This window comes from Trichoplax adhaerens, genomic scaffold, assembly GCF_000150275.1.
Source record: "Trichoplax adhaerens TRIADscaffold_3 genomic scaffold, whole genome shotgun sequence".
Lineage (NCBI taxonomy): Eukaryota > Metazoa > Placozoa > Uniplacotomia > Trichoplacea > Trichoplacidae > Trichoplax > Trichoplax adhaerens.
The window spans coordinates 6,785,434-6,804,010 of NW_002060945.1; the positions used below are offsets into that span (position 1 = coordinate 6,785,434).

Below are 18,577 nucleotides of genomic sequence, written 5' to 3' on the forward strand. Positions count from 1 at the left end.
TGATTGAAATCTTACTGTAGATTTAGTAGACCATACATTTACAATGACAATTTGAAATTATATCTTTTTACAGGACCAATTTAATAACAATCATCATCTTCAGTAGTTTTCATTAATAATATATTCAATTTTGCTAAAGATTACATACATTTTCTCAATGGGATATCTATGACCTAAATAGTACAGTAATTTACATAATTTAGAAGCATAGCTTTTGTCATCATCACATGTATATATATACCTTTATATTAAAACCACTTCAAAATTCATCATTGTAGAGAAATAAATACAGTACAAAGATGTTACATAGAATATTGTATAAGCAGTTAAAAGTTACATTATATACGTATGCGTATTGCATCCAATCGACAGCATATTATCACATACTGGTACAGTATCTTACGTGTATATCTTTACCATTGATGAGATTATATAAATTTCTACTTTTTATTAAGCTGAAATAATGTAAGGGTTATTATTTCGCATAAGGTTTAGCGCCAATTATTTGTAAACCTACTGGAAATTTAACAAATCTCTACTGATTAAACAGCACCATGTATAACTTTTGGTATGAAAAAGTAAAATATCAACATTTAAAAGATCTCAATTGCATTATTAAATCATTAAAGTTAGATATATCAATCTATCACGTTTCAATCAAATTTTATATTATAAATCAAATAGTACGGTTAACCTTCATAATGTAGATGATATACTCGTCGATTAATGTATGGCTTTGATGCAAAATAGTCACAGATAATCATACAGTAGTACATTCTTCAAAAAAATCTGATATAAATACATGTTGCATAACTCGTAAGCATCTCAAGATATTGTATGTTAAACAAATTATCTAGGTACAGGTAATGATTCTAAAGTTCCGGTAGCCCATTACCACTTTCATTATCAGAATGCTCTAAAGTTTCATAATGTAAAACTAGCTGTCCTCCACCCTTCCAAAAGAAATGCTTTACAGTTCTTAAATCTAGCACCGGATCAATTACCTATAATTAACGCATGAAAACAGCATCAACAAATTAGTGAAGTTATTTTAGGGCACATTCATATAGTTGTACTGCAGTAAGAATATCTAACCTGATCTTGGCATAAAATTCGCAGTCTATTTGCATTTGTGGGAATACCACTAGGTTCGGCACTCTTGGAATGATTCTTATTGTTATCATTTCCTTGGTTCTCTGCTTGGCTTGACTTCTCATTGCTAATAACATGTTCGATAATTTTTTGAATGCTAACATTATCGCTTGCGGTAAATTGATGTCTAGATTAATGCAAAAAATAACAATAAATTATAAATGACACCGTATATTAAATTCTATTTAAAGCTATTACTAATCAAAGCAGTTTTAAATAATTTTAAATAACATAAAAAAAGAGTATTCTTCAATTAACGAATACCATAATATCTTTTAGTGTTACCTTTTGGCAGATTTAGCTGTGCTTATATAAGGTATTAGGTTAAATGTCATCTTGACTAATTCTGGAATTTTATCCTAGGTATTAAATTTGATATTGTAAGCGTACAAAAAATTAAAATCGAACGATATTGCTGTAAAGTTTCAATATACCGCAAAAACTGCATTACTAATCCAACGCGGTAAGGCCTTAACATTTTGAGATTCTTCCTGTTCATACGCTGCATCTCCGCAGCTCATCCTTATAGTCACTCGGAAAGTTTCTCCTTGCTCCGAGATAATTAATGGAGTATGCTTAGGTGCACAGAAATGCTCTTGAATGTCTTTGGTTATCTATTTCCAAACAAAGTTATAAAAATGTAAGAGTTGACTAAAGATTATCAATAAGTAAAACTGTACAATAAAACGAGTAGCAGCGTATCTAAATTTACCTGTGCTCTAGAATTTTGAGAATTGGCATCTGAAGAATAATAAAAAAATCATTAATATTATCATTCACAAATATAATACGATAACCATTGAGATTATATTATCCGCACCTGCTTAACAGTTTACGATGTTAGATACTATGGTATAACTACATGCTCTTTATAATCAGCACTTATCATAAATATACTACATGTCCTCTATAATCAGCAACACATTATAAAATTATGGCAAATAATCACATTTATGTAACGACTAATGTAGTGAATCAATTCTATCATAGTGATTCAAAATTAAATAGCAAACATTGAAAAATTTTTTACCGCTGTCATTCAATGTAATATTATCTTGCAGGTGATATTTTTCAGGGAAATAATTCATTAAAGCCTTTAATGTTACACAGCCTAAATTAACTGTACGAGAAGCAATGATAGAAAAATGTAAAGCGCCTTTAATATATGCTGTTCAACAACAAACATATCTAAAAATGATAACTCATAGGGGTATATCTATGAAATTTATTTACCTTTACAATCGCTAAAATTATCTGAATTTCCTGGTAATAAATCTTTAGCTGATATCCAAGCAGAAAAGCAATCTGACTCCTCTAGTGATATATTCAGCATCTAGAAGAACGGCAAATAGTGATATTGCGTGAATTATTAGAAATGAATACATTATAATTATCATGATAAAAGTTTCACAATACAATACATACACCAGTTTTTACATCAACAGTAAACCAATTAGGTACATAGACTAGCTGTTTACGCTTTTCAATCTCCTTTTCATAATCTATTTCTCCAAGTTCTTCAACTTTACGAGCCTTTTACAAACATAAGTCATAACTCAGTAATGCAAAATAAATTAGCCAACGCTAACTATCATGAGAGTACCAATTTACCTTCAATACATCATATAATGCAACTGAATCATCAGTATCCTTAGTCAGTATATGTCGACGATCGTTCATTACATGATATTTAAATATACCTGAGCTACCTGCATAAACAAAACTCAGCGAGTGAATAAGATCAAACACAATATTCATTTTTCAATTATTTGGCGATACAATCTTTATCTTTGACCAACCTTTAATAGTACAATCAGAAGTCGTTTCTAGGGGTCTTGACGATGCTGACGTCCCATTTTCTGTAATTCTTGACCCCGTAGCATCCTTATCATTAATTGGCTATATAAGAAATAATATGTTGGGTAAACGATTAGAACTCAAATGTAATTAATAATATGCTGCATATTTAATATTATATTGAGAAATTACCCATCTATGAACATCGGAACTTGTAGTTGCAACCCATAATGATTTTGGTTCATCTTGAATTATCATCTGTAAAGTTAAAATTAATTAATAATACTTATACATTATAGGACAATTTGTCTATCAATTGTATCAATAAATTCATAACTACCTTTAAAACAGGATGCTTTTCGGTACAAAATAGTGCTCCTTGAGATTGCCTCATATCCGTGTAAAATACTTTACAATCGTTGCCACCGGAATAAAAGCTGGTGAAATTTTCATCAACGCAAAGAGCCCAAACACCGGCTTCATGATTTTTAAATGTTGTAATACACCTTTGTTGACCTAACGACCATAACTTAACGGAACCATCAGAACTACCAGAAAGACACTATCATATTGGAAAGAACAATATTAATTATGTACCATTGTATACATTAACCTAGTGCGGCAGACTACCTTTGTCCCATCGGCGCTTAACATTACAGTCTTTACATTATCGGTATGACCAATTAGCTTCATCATTCTACCATTTTTACGAGGATCTCTAATATCCCATACCCTTAATGCCTGAATTTGTAAATAAATATATTGTTAACATTATCAATCGCCTAATGCCTAGTTTACTGACATAATTTTCAAAGTTATCATTAGTAATTTTTTATAGAGTAATTTTCAACTTTAATGTTTTCATATTATAATGAATCTTCTACTGATTTGATTGTTATTATCTGATAATATTATACCCTTTCAGTAGATCCAGTTACTACAACGGTTCCTCCTGCGTCCATAGCAATACTATATACTGAGTTTTTCTGCCCATTTAAAGGCTTGGCTAAAAAATTACATATAAAGATCGTAAGTGAGTCTCTCTAGGTGAATAATGGCTCTTAAGAAAATATCATATATTTAGTTAATGTGAGGGTACTTTACAGACTGATGTAATCAATAAAAAACACGTGAGAATAACATAAAGTTAAATCATATAATAATGTGGTCAGTCCTAATACTCTGCTATGATAGAATAATTATATATTGCTGACTTTGTAATGATTTTCTCTTTCAATTATCTATGACATTAATATACTTACTTTTTAATACATTATTTGACGGCGTTAAAGCTACTAAAGTAGTTACATCCCATAAATATATTTGTTTATCGAAGCCTGATGATGCGAATAAGTCTCTTTGCTTAGAATAAGCCAAAGCGCGCACATAGTCGCGATGAGTGTAGAGAGTTGATTGGCAACAGCCACGAACAGCATCCCACACCTTGACTGTGGTATCAGATGAACCTGAAATAACTATAAGATAGGAAAGAGATGATAAGTATAACATGCTATCCATTCGATTCGAGTATAAAAGGTAGTAAATATTTAGTTAGTAAATATTATTGTTGTTTTCGAAAGTTATAACAATTTTTGCTACAATATTAATTCAGACATTATCCATACTTGTTTTCCCGTTGTGGCATAGTACCAGATCATTTACCCAATCTGAATGATGCTCCATGGATCTGATATATGTTCCCTGGGTAGTAAGAAAAATGAAATCCTTGTTATGCTTATTTCTATTTCTTATTATCTATCAATAGATTACATTGCAATCAGTATCGTAAATACGGTTAAAAGAAGTGGATGTGCTATACGATATTGCAGTGTAGCGAGAATAGCTATTTCATTAGCAGGTTCAATTACTGTTGACAACTTAGAATGCAAAGAAATAATAGGGTCAATGTTGTTGAAGGTCAGCAAAACTAGATTGGGTAAAGGAATATAGCGATCGAATAATAAGACTATTACACAATAATAATAATAATTTTAATCAATTCCTATTATGTAAATTTAGCTGTTAATATCTTCAGCGACCTTAGCATATAACTTATGTTCTACACCTCAAGTTGATGGAGGTATGTATATAATTAGGGCAAAGTTATCTTGCGAACATGCCAAGATCGATTTTGTACAAAATTTGATAGAAATAATACATAGTGCCTACGAGTGTTTTAATCTTTGTGTACATGAAACTCATTTAAAAAGTAGTTCAAAGTATTAGCTTTGATAAGCAGTGGATAGAAATGATCTATCCACTTAATGTAACATTTCAACTTTATACTATTCTTTCCATATTCGACTAATTTAAAAGGTAAATTCAAAGTACTAGCTTTGATATTAAGTAATAGATGAAAATAATCTATACTTTACTGTAATATTATATTCCATTTTCGTACTATTCTTTCAATGTTCGAGTAATTAAAAAGCCTCCTCAAATTATTGCCTTGATAAGCAAAGGATTGCAATAATTTCTCCCCTTTTTATAATTCATCAACTTTTACATTATACTTTCTATAGTTGACCAATTTAAAAATAGGCTGCAAATATTAACTTTGATAATAAGCAATGGATAGGAATAATCTATCCACTTGTTCTAACTTATCAACTCTTATATTATTCTTTCCATATTGGACTAAATTAAATTGTCTATTCAATGTATTGGCTTTGATAAGTAATGGACAGAAGCAATAATGTATTTCTCTATTCTAACATGATATTCCACTATTGTATTCTTCTTTCAATATTCGACTAATTTGAAAAGGATGCTTGAACTATTGCCTTAGATAAGCAATGGATTGAACTAGTTTATCCCCTTATTATAACTAATTAACTCTTTTTATTACTCTTGCGCTATTCGATCAATTTTAAAAATAGACTCAAAAGTATTAGCTTTGATAAGTCATGAGTTGAAATAACAATTTATTGCTTTGGTATCACTTATCAACTCTACTATTATTCTTCCATAGTTGACGAATTTAAAAGTACGTCTACTCCAATTACAGCATATTATACGCGTCTCGACAGAGATATATAGTATTACCCTTAAATTACTCGTATGCGAATTGATAGAGTAATCATGTACTGCTTGATTACTCTATTCGTAGTACTTACTCTTGTATTATTACAAAAACTGATTACCACTCAGAAATGGGATACTATGAAAGGAAGGTATTGATGGACACGGATAAAAAGAGATGGGGAAACTATTTCATACTATAGTGTTGAAAAACATTTACTTGCAATGACGCAATAATAGCTGTCGATCCTTGTATACCACTGGTATGTTGTTATTGAGGACTAGATTGTCGCCATCGGAAGGATTAATACGAGTATCGTTATTGTATGATGGCAAGTAACGGATTAAAAACGTCTTTGAACCTTGTAAGTGGGTTCATTTATTTCTTGAACAAAACATGATATTAACAAACATACGAGTCTACTGTAAGATTGTACGGGGGGGTAGGCATTGGTAGAAGACGAAGCAGCGGTCGATTCTGAAAGGCTTGATAATATGTAGTAGTCCACCTATCAACGATAGACTTATCTAGTGGAAAACTGCTACTATGATAAAGCTAGTATGACTATTTATAAGTGGAAAAAGGGGTAATAAAGTATGTTTTCAGTCGCACCTAAGCGATAAATTATGATTGCCTGAATGAAGGAAAAAGTGAATGCAGATACAATGATTGAAATGGTGATCCATGCGTGGCTTAATACTCCCAACTAGTATGGAATGACATTGTATTGACGTCTGCCTCTTCTATCCTAATACTATCGCTATCCCATTGTGTACCCTATTAGTCTAGATGAACGATCCTATCGGAAAGAATAGATGGATCGATTGATAGATGATGATTGAAATCAATCAATCCATGTCTAGTGCAGTCATTGAGAGCAGATCGCCCCAAAAAGATTGGTTGAAGATACCAATTTGTCGTTGTGTATAAAGATGAAAATAGCCTACTGTAAAACAAGCCATTCCTGCAAGCTAATGGGTCGATTTTAGCCCTTTTCAAAGTTGGTAGTATCCTATTGTCACTATTTGCAAAGTAAAGTAATGCATAGCAGGACATGGTTGATCGTTGTTATCGACACCTTGTCGCCATGATCCAAGTTGCAAGTTGTCCGCCATGGAGAGACACCCCCTAGCGTATCGCATCAACAAGGTTGCAAGGATACTTGGTTCAACCTGTCTCTCTCTCTACGATTATGATATGATAGCACTGGAATGAAGCCACGATCACTCTCTGTATGGACTGTCTTGCATCATGCAATTGATACTATCGCCATCTTTGTTGGCCCTAATTGGCATTTTCTAGAGTAGAAAAGAAAGCAAAACACCAACTTACCTCATCATTGGAGACGTTCCAACATCGAATAATTGAATCCCTACAAGCTGTGTAGAGGTAATTATTATTTTGATCAATCTGTAGTGCGTTGATACCGGAACGATGACGCCTTTCCGATTCATCACGAATGGTAAAGGTCAAAATAGTTTTAACTTTGTGGTTGTTGGTGTATCCACGGCTGGAATTATAATGATTACTGGCCATATTTCTTCATTTTAATCGCCTCTCCTGTTTACTCCCCAACAATTGGACAAGAACGAAGGTTGCGCTCGCCTACAAAGCGCTGCCTTCCAACCATCCATCCGTCCCACGCGCCTGCCTACTACGGTAGTGCCTGGTCTCCACTCCTGGTCAGTGTATCGTGGAGCAGATTGAGCCCGGTGTAATCCACTGCATCATCGAATGTACCGTCATGGCATACTGTACGACTTGGACAAGTCCACCGTACGGTACAGTACCGTACAGTACAATAGCCATCGTACTACTGTACTATGTACTGTAGTAAGAGACTGTAGACTGGAAAAACAAGCCACACTATACAGTACAGTTCTTCTATTGAAAGTAGTGTTCTGTTGGGACCATAAGGTGAAGCTGCGGAACTGGATGATTTGCTTCCTTTTGTGACGGCAGTGGGGCAGTACAGTACTTTTACTCTCTGGCTACAGTATTCGTACTGTAACTTGTGTATTGTAGTACTGTAATAATCTACAGTACTGTACAGTCAGGTACAGTACTTTTACTCCCTGACTACAGTATTCGTACTGTAACTCTTGCAACTCTTGTACTGTAACTCTTGTAACTCTTCTTACTCCCTGACTACAGTACAGTATTCGTACTATAATTCGTGTATTGTAGTACTGTAATCGACAGTCCAGTACAGTACTGTATGTACTGTACTTTTACTGCCTGACTACAGTATTTAAACTGTAATTCCTGTATTGTAGTACTGTACACTGTACCGTACAGTACTGTACTGTACTGTAATCTGCAGTCCGGTACAGTACTTTTACTCCCTGACTACAGTATTCGTACTGTAATTCACTGTCAGATCACGATCAGGGACTACTGTACAGTACAGTACTCGACTCATGAGTGGATTGACTCACTTCTCAAGTCACACTACAACTGTCCGTCACAGAGAAATGACTGAGGAACTACGGTACAGTACTGTACAGTATAAACTGACAGTGAAAGGTCTAGACAGTGTACTGTACTGTACTGTACAGTACAAAGAAAATGCGCCATCCTACAGTACAGTACAGTATACTGTATGACTTTTGCGGACTGAGGCTGCAAGTTACTGTTCGTCCGTCCAGGCGTAGCGATCCATCTGTCGACACAACAGTCTACAGCACAGTACTGTATAGAAATTGGCCATTGACAGAGACATGACACCGTTCAGTACACTGCAGTACAGTACTGTATGTTGCATTAGTACAGTACAATACCACGGACTACTGTACAGTACTGTACTGTACTGTACGTGCAATGTAAAGAGACTGTACAGTGTACTGTACTGTACTGTACATTGTCGAGTGTACGCACTACGCAGTATCATACTGTATCATACTGTACTGTACAGTATGATATGATAGAGCATGGTTTGAATCGAACCTTTCTCAGGTCTATCAGTATCCATGAGAGATTGAGTGAACTGATATACAGTACATTGTACAGTAGACTGTACTCTACAGTGTGCAGTACTGTACTATTTCCAAGGGAACATCGCAACAGACCTGCAGTGGATAATACTCACTCTACTCACACTAGGCCTTGTTAACACAGTCCAATCGTGTACAGTGTACAGTACAGTATACAGTACAGTATACAGTACAGTACTGTACAGTTAGACAGTAAACCGAACATACTGTACAGTACTGTCGATAGACTGACCAACTCATTGAGTGAACTGATGTACAGTACATTGTACAGTAGACTGTACTCTACAGTGTGCAGTACTGTACTATTTCCAAGGGAACAACGCAACAGACCTGCAGTGGATAAAACTCACTCTACTCACCCTAGGCCTTGTTAACGCAGTCCAATCGTGTACAGTGTACAGTACAGTACAGTATACAGTACAGTACTGTACAGTTGGACAGTAAACTGAACATACTGTACTGTCGATAGACTGACCAACTCTGGAAAAGGACGGACTGCTTCAACGGTGTGCTGTCGACGCCGTTTCTCCTCCAACTTCTCCGCAGCTGGCTAGTCCTGTTGCTCATCTCTTTTTCTACCTTCAAAACATTACTGGTAGGTTATTCAACTTGTTGTCTTTTTAATAAATAAAACCACGTAGCGCTGTCCAATAAACTACTGACTGTAATGACGTATGATATGGAATCAGCAACCCTCATGTGTACAACATAGCCAAGTCAATGTAGCGCGCACCACGCCATGTTTACCCTGTTGATGACTGTTCATCATGAACGTCTGCAGCAGTCTTCCAATAGTTTGCTCAGCAAACGCATTCCAATTCGATCCTTCTAAGGCGATAGTGGTTCATGACGTTATCCCTTATAAGTAGCTTGTATCATACGTATCTATCCAATGAATCGATTCATGTTCATTGCGATCATTATTTTACACTCACTAGCGTTAACTTCGATCATTTTCAACTAAACAAACGACGACAATAGCGTATCAATTAAAAACAATCCATGCTAATCAACTGTAGACAAGCTATCGTAATGTACAGCTACAAAAGCCATCCATAACATTTTGCTATACATTAATGCCAATATCATCAATTCTTTCAATTTTAGATCCAATACAATGAGGCGGGCTATCGTATTACCTCCGCCTCAATTTAGGCAGGTATTTTTATCCAAATTTTTTGGTGGCATGATGTGGTTTTGGATGATGTGGCGATGTAAACATGATTGGAGAGATACTTTGGTGAGTTGATCCTTACTAATGTATATACATAAGTTAATATCGACTGATATATGGAAATGGATAATTGTACTACATCATTGTATCGAGCGTAATCCTGAATTTCAGAAATTGGACAGAGTCATTCACTTGCTAACCTTATCGTTCAATTTGTACAATTTACTACCATCAACCTATTTACTTTGCTATGCTATGAATAGGACTCGATCCTAAAAGTTTAAATAATTCTATTATAGGGATTGGAACATCATTGGTCACTTGAAGTATATGAAAAGAGGCACAAACATAGTGAATAATATACAGTAAATGTTCTCCTAACGCATGCCGTCCTAAATATTAGTTACCAATTGTAAGCAATCTTTGATCATTTCAAGTACGCATAGCAATCAGCTGGTGAATCATCCTACCAGTTACACTTTTCTTGTTTACATGTCAAATTCGTTTTGCTACTGAAGCAACTAATGATAACACCATGTTACTATATTCGATAATAGCCTAAATTACAATTTTGCTGTTATGACTTTGGTCAACGTTCAAGAAAGCAACCTGTCAAATTGCTCTCTTCCGTAATACAGTACTATACTATCCTGGAAGAGAAAGACAATTTTTCGGGGATATTATCTCTGTGTTGTACAGTGTGCATGCGTGTCTCTATGTCGCTAAAACTCTGTTATACAATCTACGTAAAAACAATTTGGTTCAAAATAAAGTAAAGCTTGCTCTAATTTTCAGCGATAAGATGAAAACATTGGATATCCAGTAATTGGTTCGTACTTTTTCAGAATAGCTCGGTACCCTGGTCATAAATGTAACTATGAAAGCCATGATAGCTCATCTGATACTTTATTTATCATTTTACTCATGCTCTCTAAAAAATTTTAACCAAACCCTTTGCGATAAGATGAAAACATACGATATCAAGTAATTGTTCATACTTTTCACAATAACTAGGTACCGCGGTCATTGACGTAAATATGAAAGCTATGATAGCAAATCTTATACTTTATTTATCATTATTCATGCTTTCTAAAATTTCAACAAAGAGTTAAAAAGAAACTCGATTAAGGCTACAAAATTTGAGTCAATCAATATAGAAATAATCTTCAAAAAATTCACCGACCAAATAATTATAAATTTGCTATCCTACATTATTTCCCAAAAACCTCACTGGGGTATGTACGCCGTAAATACAGCATTGAAATGCAGTCCGCCATGAAATATAGAATCTTATATTCGAGAAATTTAAATTTTTCGATAGTATTACACAAATCATTAAAGTATATCGATACAAGACTGGGTTTATAATACAGTAAATTTATACAACATCCCTTACAATGATGTTAACAAAGTGAAGGAAATCGAACAATATAGTAGTATTCGTTATATGTTTAATTTACTATGAAATAGGTGCAATACTATGATCTAAATAGAGCTAAAACGATTTCGGTAGGACTAGCATGAATAAAATATTTCAGCGACCCCATTTAATGTTGTGTCCTGTTACTTATCAGTTTTCGTTACTATATCGGAATAATCCTTCAGCGTATCCTTATCAAGATGAGTATTAGTAAACTTGAATTGGCGAGACCTTTTCGATTGCCTAGGATTTTTGCGCGGTGGTGCCTTTACATAACAAAAAAGAAGATATAGCTTTACACTAGACTATATTGAGTTAAAATGCGTAGCAATTATCGTACATTTAAAATTAAAAATCATACATTAAACTGTCACCAATTACCAGACTAGTATTTAAATACAAAATTGATAGTATACACATTGGTCAAGTGTTTTCATAGAAAAGATAACTTCAGTACAAGGTAAGATGCTACGACAAAAGTTGACACCCTCAGCACAAAACTAACATCGGCAGTTGAAAATTATCCCATCGATCACTTACTTTTCTTTTGGTGCGACCTGAATCTTCCATGACAGTTATTCCAGCTAAATAAATTCGATAAATTAGAGGATACTCGCAATTACTCTCAACACTGTAAGAATGTCATGCTAATCAAGAGTAATCTGCTATCGCGATTACGCATTGCTACATTACCCTTTTTGAGGTACACTTCGATATCGATTTCAGATACATCTACACTAACGCTATACCACAATTGTTTAAATTCTACAGAAAGTAGAAATGTAAACCATTTCGCGTTACTTAACAGCAAATCTGATTTTTATCAATGCAAACTCTGACTACCTTCGGATACGTCAAACTTATTCTTGATATCATTGAAGTATATGACTTGTTTTTTATCATTCGGTCTGGTAAGGATAGTAACCGAGTCATCTAGATTCTTTATGGTACAAATATCAATTGGTATTTCTATGAGAAGTAGCTTCGTAATACCCGTTATAAAATGGGCACAGTCGAATCTATATACGTATTTATTATTAAGCACCTTCTACGCATACTTATGAAAGATCAAAAGTTATAATTCTGTACTATCGAACTTTAGAATTGAATAAAAAGAGTAACCTTTATTATGTTTTCAGAGTTGGGCAAACTTTCCTTCACATCATCAATATAAACGCCACCTAAGCCATTCTCATAACGTTTCTTTAAAAATCGATAGAGCTGTTTCTTACTCTTGATATCGAATTTTGGCTAAAAGTATAACAAAGATAAAACTGATGCATTACGTTTGATTTCAATTAACATCATCTAATATACAACTTGAAATACTGTAGTAACTATCCGATCGTTAATGCAGTACCAATACCATGTCACACAATTTAAAGCTACTAACTATTCTTAACTAACTAGCAACAAGACAATGATAGCCAATAAAGATTTCATGCTTTGTAATACCTTGAATTTGAATTTACCATCTTGAATACTTATCTTCTCATTATTTACTAAAGCCTAAATAGATGGTAGGTATTTGTCATGTTAGGCATAAGCAGTCTAGTAATATTACAAATATTACTCAGACAATTACAAAGCAGCATCAATGCTTACAAATTGATCTGCTACTGAAATATTTCACCATCAATATCAAAATTATGTAGCATATGATGCTACAATAATACCAACAGTTATAGCATAACATTTGTAATATTTGTAGTTGTGTGGTAAGCTTACATGCTTTGCGAGCCAATCTTTGTCGGTAGATTCAATATCGGTAGTCTGAGTTCGATCAAGTAATTCATCAAGAGACAGTGGAGAATTTTCACCATATTGGTAGCGTTCCTATAGAGGCAACGCAAAAAAGTAAGCGTATTAGCGAAAAGAAGCCCACTACTAACATTCCTCTCGGTATACATCATAAACTCTACTTACTTTCATGTAATTAACAATCTTATTTAATACCCCAAATCTACTCCGCGATCGTCCAGTAGTTAGCTTATAATTATATGATTTACTTCCTAGAAAGTAACAAGTCAGGTAAAGATTTTACAAAGTATTCACTTAATACTTGAAGTATGAATAGTAAATATCCAGTGTAATAACATGCATTGTAATTAATGACTCTCTGTCGGAGTGTCGGTGAAGCAGTAAATCGTTTACAGTCTATGACTAGCTTCCACGACAGAAAACGAAAAGCAATCTACAGTCTTGGACAGGATAATTGTCACTCACTGCTTCAATTTACTGTATCAATGATTAACAATTCATCCATTTATTATACTTTTGTAGGTAAAGCTACGGAAAAATCTTGTTTATTTGTTAGTGATTATGTTAAACAGGATGAAGGATTGATATATCTATAAATTTGAAAGTGCCTTAAGTTCAGTAGGAGACTATAATTGTAAGACTCTTTTTTTAAAGTCATCCTGCTAAGTTCCTATACCACTAGTGCGAGTGTTCTCCTATCTATTAGAGTAGTTACTGTAACAAATTAATGCATATTTTGATTACGATGGCGCAGTGACCTTCAAAGTAGTCATCTTTCTGCCAATCACATATATACTGTACGAGTATCTATCATGCTCAATTCTTTAGCAGATTACAGCGTTAGGACTAGGAGATCGATTTATAGAAATAACATGCCCTCTAATCTAATCCATGCTAGCGCATCCCTGTAGTAGTTACAATTACAATAAATCCATACTAATTTAGCCATAGCATCCATTGACAGCCTTTCGTCGATAATTTAATACATTACTGTATGGTCGTGAGCAATATTGGTACCTGATGTTGCAGGAGTTGAAGTAAATGTTTTAACTGATTTCTCGGGCTTGAATTTAGTAACCGGTTGAGATTTCCTTTTCTCCACACTTGGCTGAGCCAATTGGCGGTTAATAAATTTTTGACGTTCTTTAACTAATGCCGGATCCATTGGAGTTATTTCTTGTTCAATGAGACGTAATATAAGAAAATGAAGGTAAAAGGAACTAGAGAATGAATGATAATACTGGAAGGGTTAAAATATTACTGTAAACTACTGAATCATTATCCCTATTGAAGTACTGGCAACGATCAAATTTGGCCAATATTGGTACTGCGTTCGAACAAGCAATCGCTAAAAGAGGATGCAGGCATTCAGTGTGTAATGTTCAGGTCCGGTGATGGACGTACTTCTGTCCGCGTTTTCTCTCTTTAGAACTCTTTTAGAGGTCCATAAAAAATATTGATCAAGATTCTCTTCAAGAAGAAGCCCATGCCTTGAATGACAAAAAGAGCTCAGTCCTGTTGTTTCATATATATTGAGTACACTATGAACAGAATGACTGCTTTCATACAGTATATACAGTACTGTGTCAGACAGTATTTAAAACTATCGTCTAGCCCAGCTGGCAAAGCCTTTTACTGTACAGTATGTGATAGAAAGACCGACATGATACAGTAGAGTTGAATACACTAACACGAGCAATAGGGTTCCAGGTTGAAAGTGCAAATCCAAATTTTCCAAATTGATCATTGCAGCAATAATACATACTACAACTTCAACTCATTTATGGAATTAAGTAGAGAGAAATGATGCTACTGTAAGGTATCATGCAGTGTACAAAGGCGTTTCTTTTCAAGTGAATCTAGTTTTAGCGTAGCTGAACTCTGTAAACAGTCCATTTGACTACAACTTGAACTCGTTTATGGAATCAAGTAGAGAGAGACGATGATACTAGAAGGTATCATGCAGTGTACAAAAGCGTTTCTTTTTAAGGGAATCTAGTTTTAGCGTAGCTGAACACTGTAAATAGTCCATTTTATACAATATAATATCATTAATGGTCGTCAATATTGCACTGACTTATCATAAAGTCGAAATTCTTCTACAATCATAGGCTTGTATATATACCACTATTAAGAACACTAATGTATTACCGTGTATTCGAAGAATGGACTAAGAAATAAAAATCGTCAAAATATCGATTTGTAGAATATATAGAGTATTAACGATAAGCACAAGTGATCGAATATTACGGCATTAATTATTATAATTATACACGCATTGTATACGCGTATAGTATATCGAGAATTATACAGCAGTTATTTATTATACAGTATAATGTACGTATATTGTATAAATTAACGTCCGCATATATACTGAATAATGGCTTATTTCCATCGGTGTGTTACATTTTAAATCTATAAATATATAAAATCCAATCTTACCGCAGTAGAACCTGAATTTGTCATGAATATCGTGTAGATTTGTAATAAATTGTAAATTTCTCTACGATGGCAGTGTTACAAATAACCAACTGGGCACAGTACAGCATATTAGAAAGATAAGGAATAAATCATCAAAATATTGACGGGAATATCCAGGGGTTAACATACATGTGTGGCTAAATTGTTAAAACTATTTATAGCTCTTCAACTATAATTTTCAATAGCTCCTTATTTAAATCTTCACTGCATAACCTATTACTTTCTGTATTTATTTTTTATAAATACAGAATTGATGTACAGTATGCGTATGTTACGTTATGATATACGAGCACATAACAACTATACGTATTGCACACTATGCACAGATGTGTAGTGTAGGGGCTAGGAAAAATAGCCGCATAAGTACATTTAAATATGCATATAGCCTGCTTATAGCAAAGTATACCAGTGTGTGTCCGCATGCTTATTTCACATCGAGCTATTTTGCACATATGATTGCGGTGTCTATAGTACATTGGCAACATTAAAAATATAGATATTAACAATTTATTTGAAAAAGGCCTTTATTACCGCCTTATTGATCATCGAGAGAAATCATAACCCCACTTAATTATATATTTAACAATTATTTATCTCAACCGCATGTTACGTTTTACACATATAAAAATAAGTATATTGACCAATTTACAATAGGTGCTATAAAAGGTGGATGAGTGAGCATTATGAATGCATGTGGGACTAACGCTCATGGCACATTGTATTAGGAAAGTATTACATTATGCCATACCAAACGATAATTACAGCACAGTAATATCTTGTGTACGTATATACGTATATACGTATACAAAATATATTTATTGTGCAGCATATCATAATATTGGTGTAATGGGACGCTGATAATATAATTATAATTAATATATCAAATATCTAGATGTTTATAATGATGATGTGTAAGGTATAAAATAGAATATTATATTATGAAAAACATAGCAAGAAAATAAAAAGTTAGTATCGTAGAAACGTGAGAATGCACATATAAAATAGTAGCAGTGTACATTAGCATATCTACCAATGCTATTAGCAATGTACATCTTAGTATAATTAATAGCAAAAGAATATCCCTCAAGGCCTTTAATATACAGTAAAATACCTTAGATACGTACGTATTCAAGCTGACACAGCATAATCGATCATAATGTTGTATCAAATGTATCAGAATAACTTTTATACCAGCTATGCATATGCAAAGGAACAACGAATAACCAACGATTTATCGGGATAAGCTCAATAACCAATTTGATAAAGCCACCCATTGTAGCATAATAGTCATTTAAGAGCAATACATAACATCATGCAGCGATAAAATGGCGAAAGTCGATTATTGGAAATCGTAATTAATTCAGCAATATTTGTATGACATATTTTCTTATACTATTGAAGGAACATTTTTTAATTACACTTTTAGTACTACGGTATACAGTATAGTAAAACCTTTTATATCGTTGCGATAGTAATTTTTAATAATAAAGCAAAAATCATTATCTACAAGTTGAATAGATGGAATGTATAACTGTAGGAAAGACGAGTACATGATATTATTGACATTCTATGGAATAAATCCCGTATCCAGCTTACTTCGCTATCTTTAATATAGCTAAGAGATGAGCATTTGGGGAGATAGAAAGAACGTATAATCGAGAGTGTTATTACGAAAGACCAGACAACCTTCTCTGATTCTTGTTACGATTCACAAAAGGAGAATTTTGGCTATCCTTTAAGGGTGATCTTGGAATATCAGTACCATTGGCAAGTTTAGGATAGAGAATTTTTCCTTTCATCATTTTATCAACACCAATATTTTCATTCTGAATTTGCTTCTTTCTTGGCTTTTTCTTTTTCTTTCCTTCAGTATTTTCACCTGCTTGCTGATTGCTTGCAGGACATGAATTATTACTGTCTCGGGATGCTATAACCTCCTGTTTATCTTTTGACTGCTTATTATCATCCATTTTACTCGTATCAAGGTGTAACGTTGCCAGTTTGGGTAGTACATCTTCACCTAATGATAAAGCGCCATCATCCACTTTTTCTTGGCCACTTACTGACTCTGTTAACTCTGCACGTTGAGCAAGGTTATCATCTTGTGTATCATTACCTGACGTTAGAGATGTATCAGTTGCTTTTTGCTGCATAACATTATCCTCGATAGGCTTATGATACGATTCCTCCTGTTGGCACTGTTCGATCTCACTGTCGGAGATGGTAAATTTGATTGCTTGACACTCGTTATCCAATTGACTAATCCGCTGACTAGCAACATAAACTGGAGTTCTAGCGAAGCGCATCGTCGGCGATCGTGGATCATCGAAGGATTCTAACTTATGAACAGGAGTCCGAGTAACGTTGATCGAAGGTGATCGTGGATCATCTATGCATGCCACCTTTTGAACTGGTGTTCGAGTAAAATTGGAAGAAGGCGATCGAGGATCATCGCCAAGCTGACTACTGACATTAGAAGGTGACGATGGCACTGAAGTCTCTTTACCCACTTGCGATCCCATGGTACGCGTCTATGACGATTAAACGAATAAAAGAAAATAAGAATTGGCTAATTTTATTCTAACACAAGAGAAGAGGGATTCCTTGACTTAATCTAACTTGTTTTACTGGCTAAATTGCTGAATGAAACTGCTATCTGACAAGGAAGTTTGGAATTAATATCTGCTCATGTTGTCATTTGTAAACAGTTTAAAATTGAATGTTACCCGTATGAGTGAAAGTTAAAAAGTGACGCTAGCAGTCTCGAATCTGTGATT

At 34.1% G+C, this 18,577-nt stretch overlaps 3 protein-coding genes across 3 annotated transcripts; all 3 read right to left on the bottom strand.

Annotated features, from left to right (window-relative positions):
- Positions 1–872: 872 nt before the first annotated feature.
- Positions 873–7,507, bottom strand: TRIADDRAFT_22317 (uncharacterized protein; the record flags this gene model as incomplete). The annotated part of the gene is made up of 16 exons (XM_002111074.1): positions 873–1,004; positions 1,096–1,279; positions 1,438–1,511; positions 1,587–1,766; positions 2,166–2,272; positions 2,386–2,485; positions 2,578–2,685; positions 2,764–2,857; positions 2,948–3,051; positions 3,142–3,207; positions 3,290–3,511; positions 3,580–3,690; positions 3,867–3,955; positions 4,212–4,424; positions 4,575–4,650; positions 7,304–7,507. 16 exons carry the CDS (start codon positions 7,505–7,507, stop codon positions 873–875), a joined length of 2,064 nt encoding a protein of 687 aa, XP_002111110.1.
- Positions 7,508–11,701: 4,194 nt separating this feature from the next.
- Positions 11,702–14,484, bottom strand: TRIADDRAFT_54747 (uncharacterized protein; the record flags this gene model as incomplete). The annotated part of the gene is made up of 9 exons (XM_002111075.1): positions 11,702–11,824; positions 12,099–12,142; positions 12,252–12,323; positions 12,402–12,498; positions 12,681–12,809; positions 13,014–13,067; positions 13,287–13,394; positions 13,485–13,570; positions 14,337–14,484. 9 exons carry the CDS (start codon positions 14,482–14,484, stop codon positions 11,702–11,704), a joined length of 861 nt encoding a protein of 286 aa, XP_002111111.1.
- A 2,983-nt stretch (positions 14,485–17,467) lies between these two features.
- TRIADDRAFT_54748 (uncharacterized protein) lies at positions 17,468–18,322 on the bottom strand (the record flags this gene model as incomplete). The annotated part of the gene is made up of 1 exon (XM_002111076.1): positions 17,468–18,322. The coding sequence occupies one exon, from the start codon at positions 18,320–18,322 to the stop codon at positions 17,468–17,470; it is 855 nt and encodes a 284-aa protein (XP_002111112.1).
- Positions 18,323–18,577: the final 255 nt, after the last annotated feature.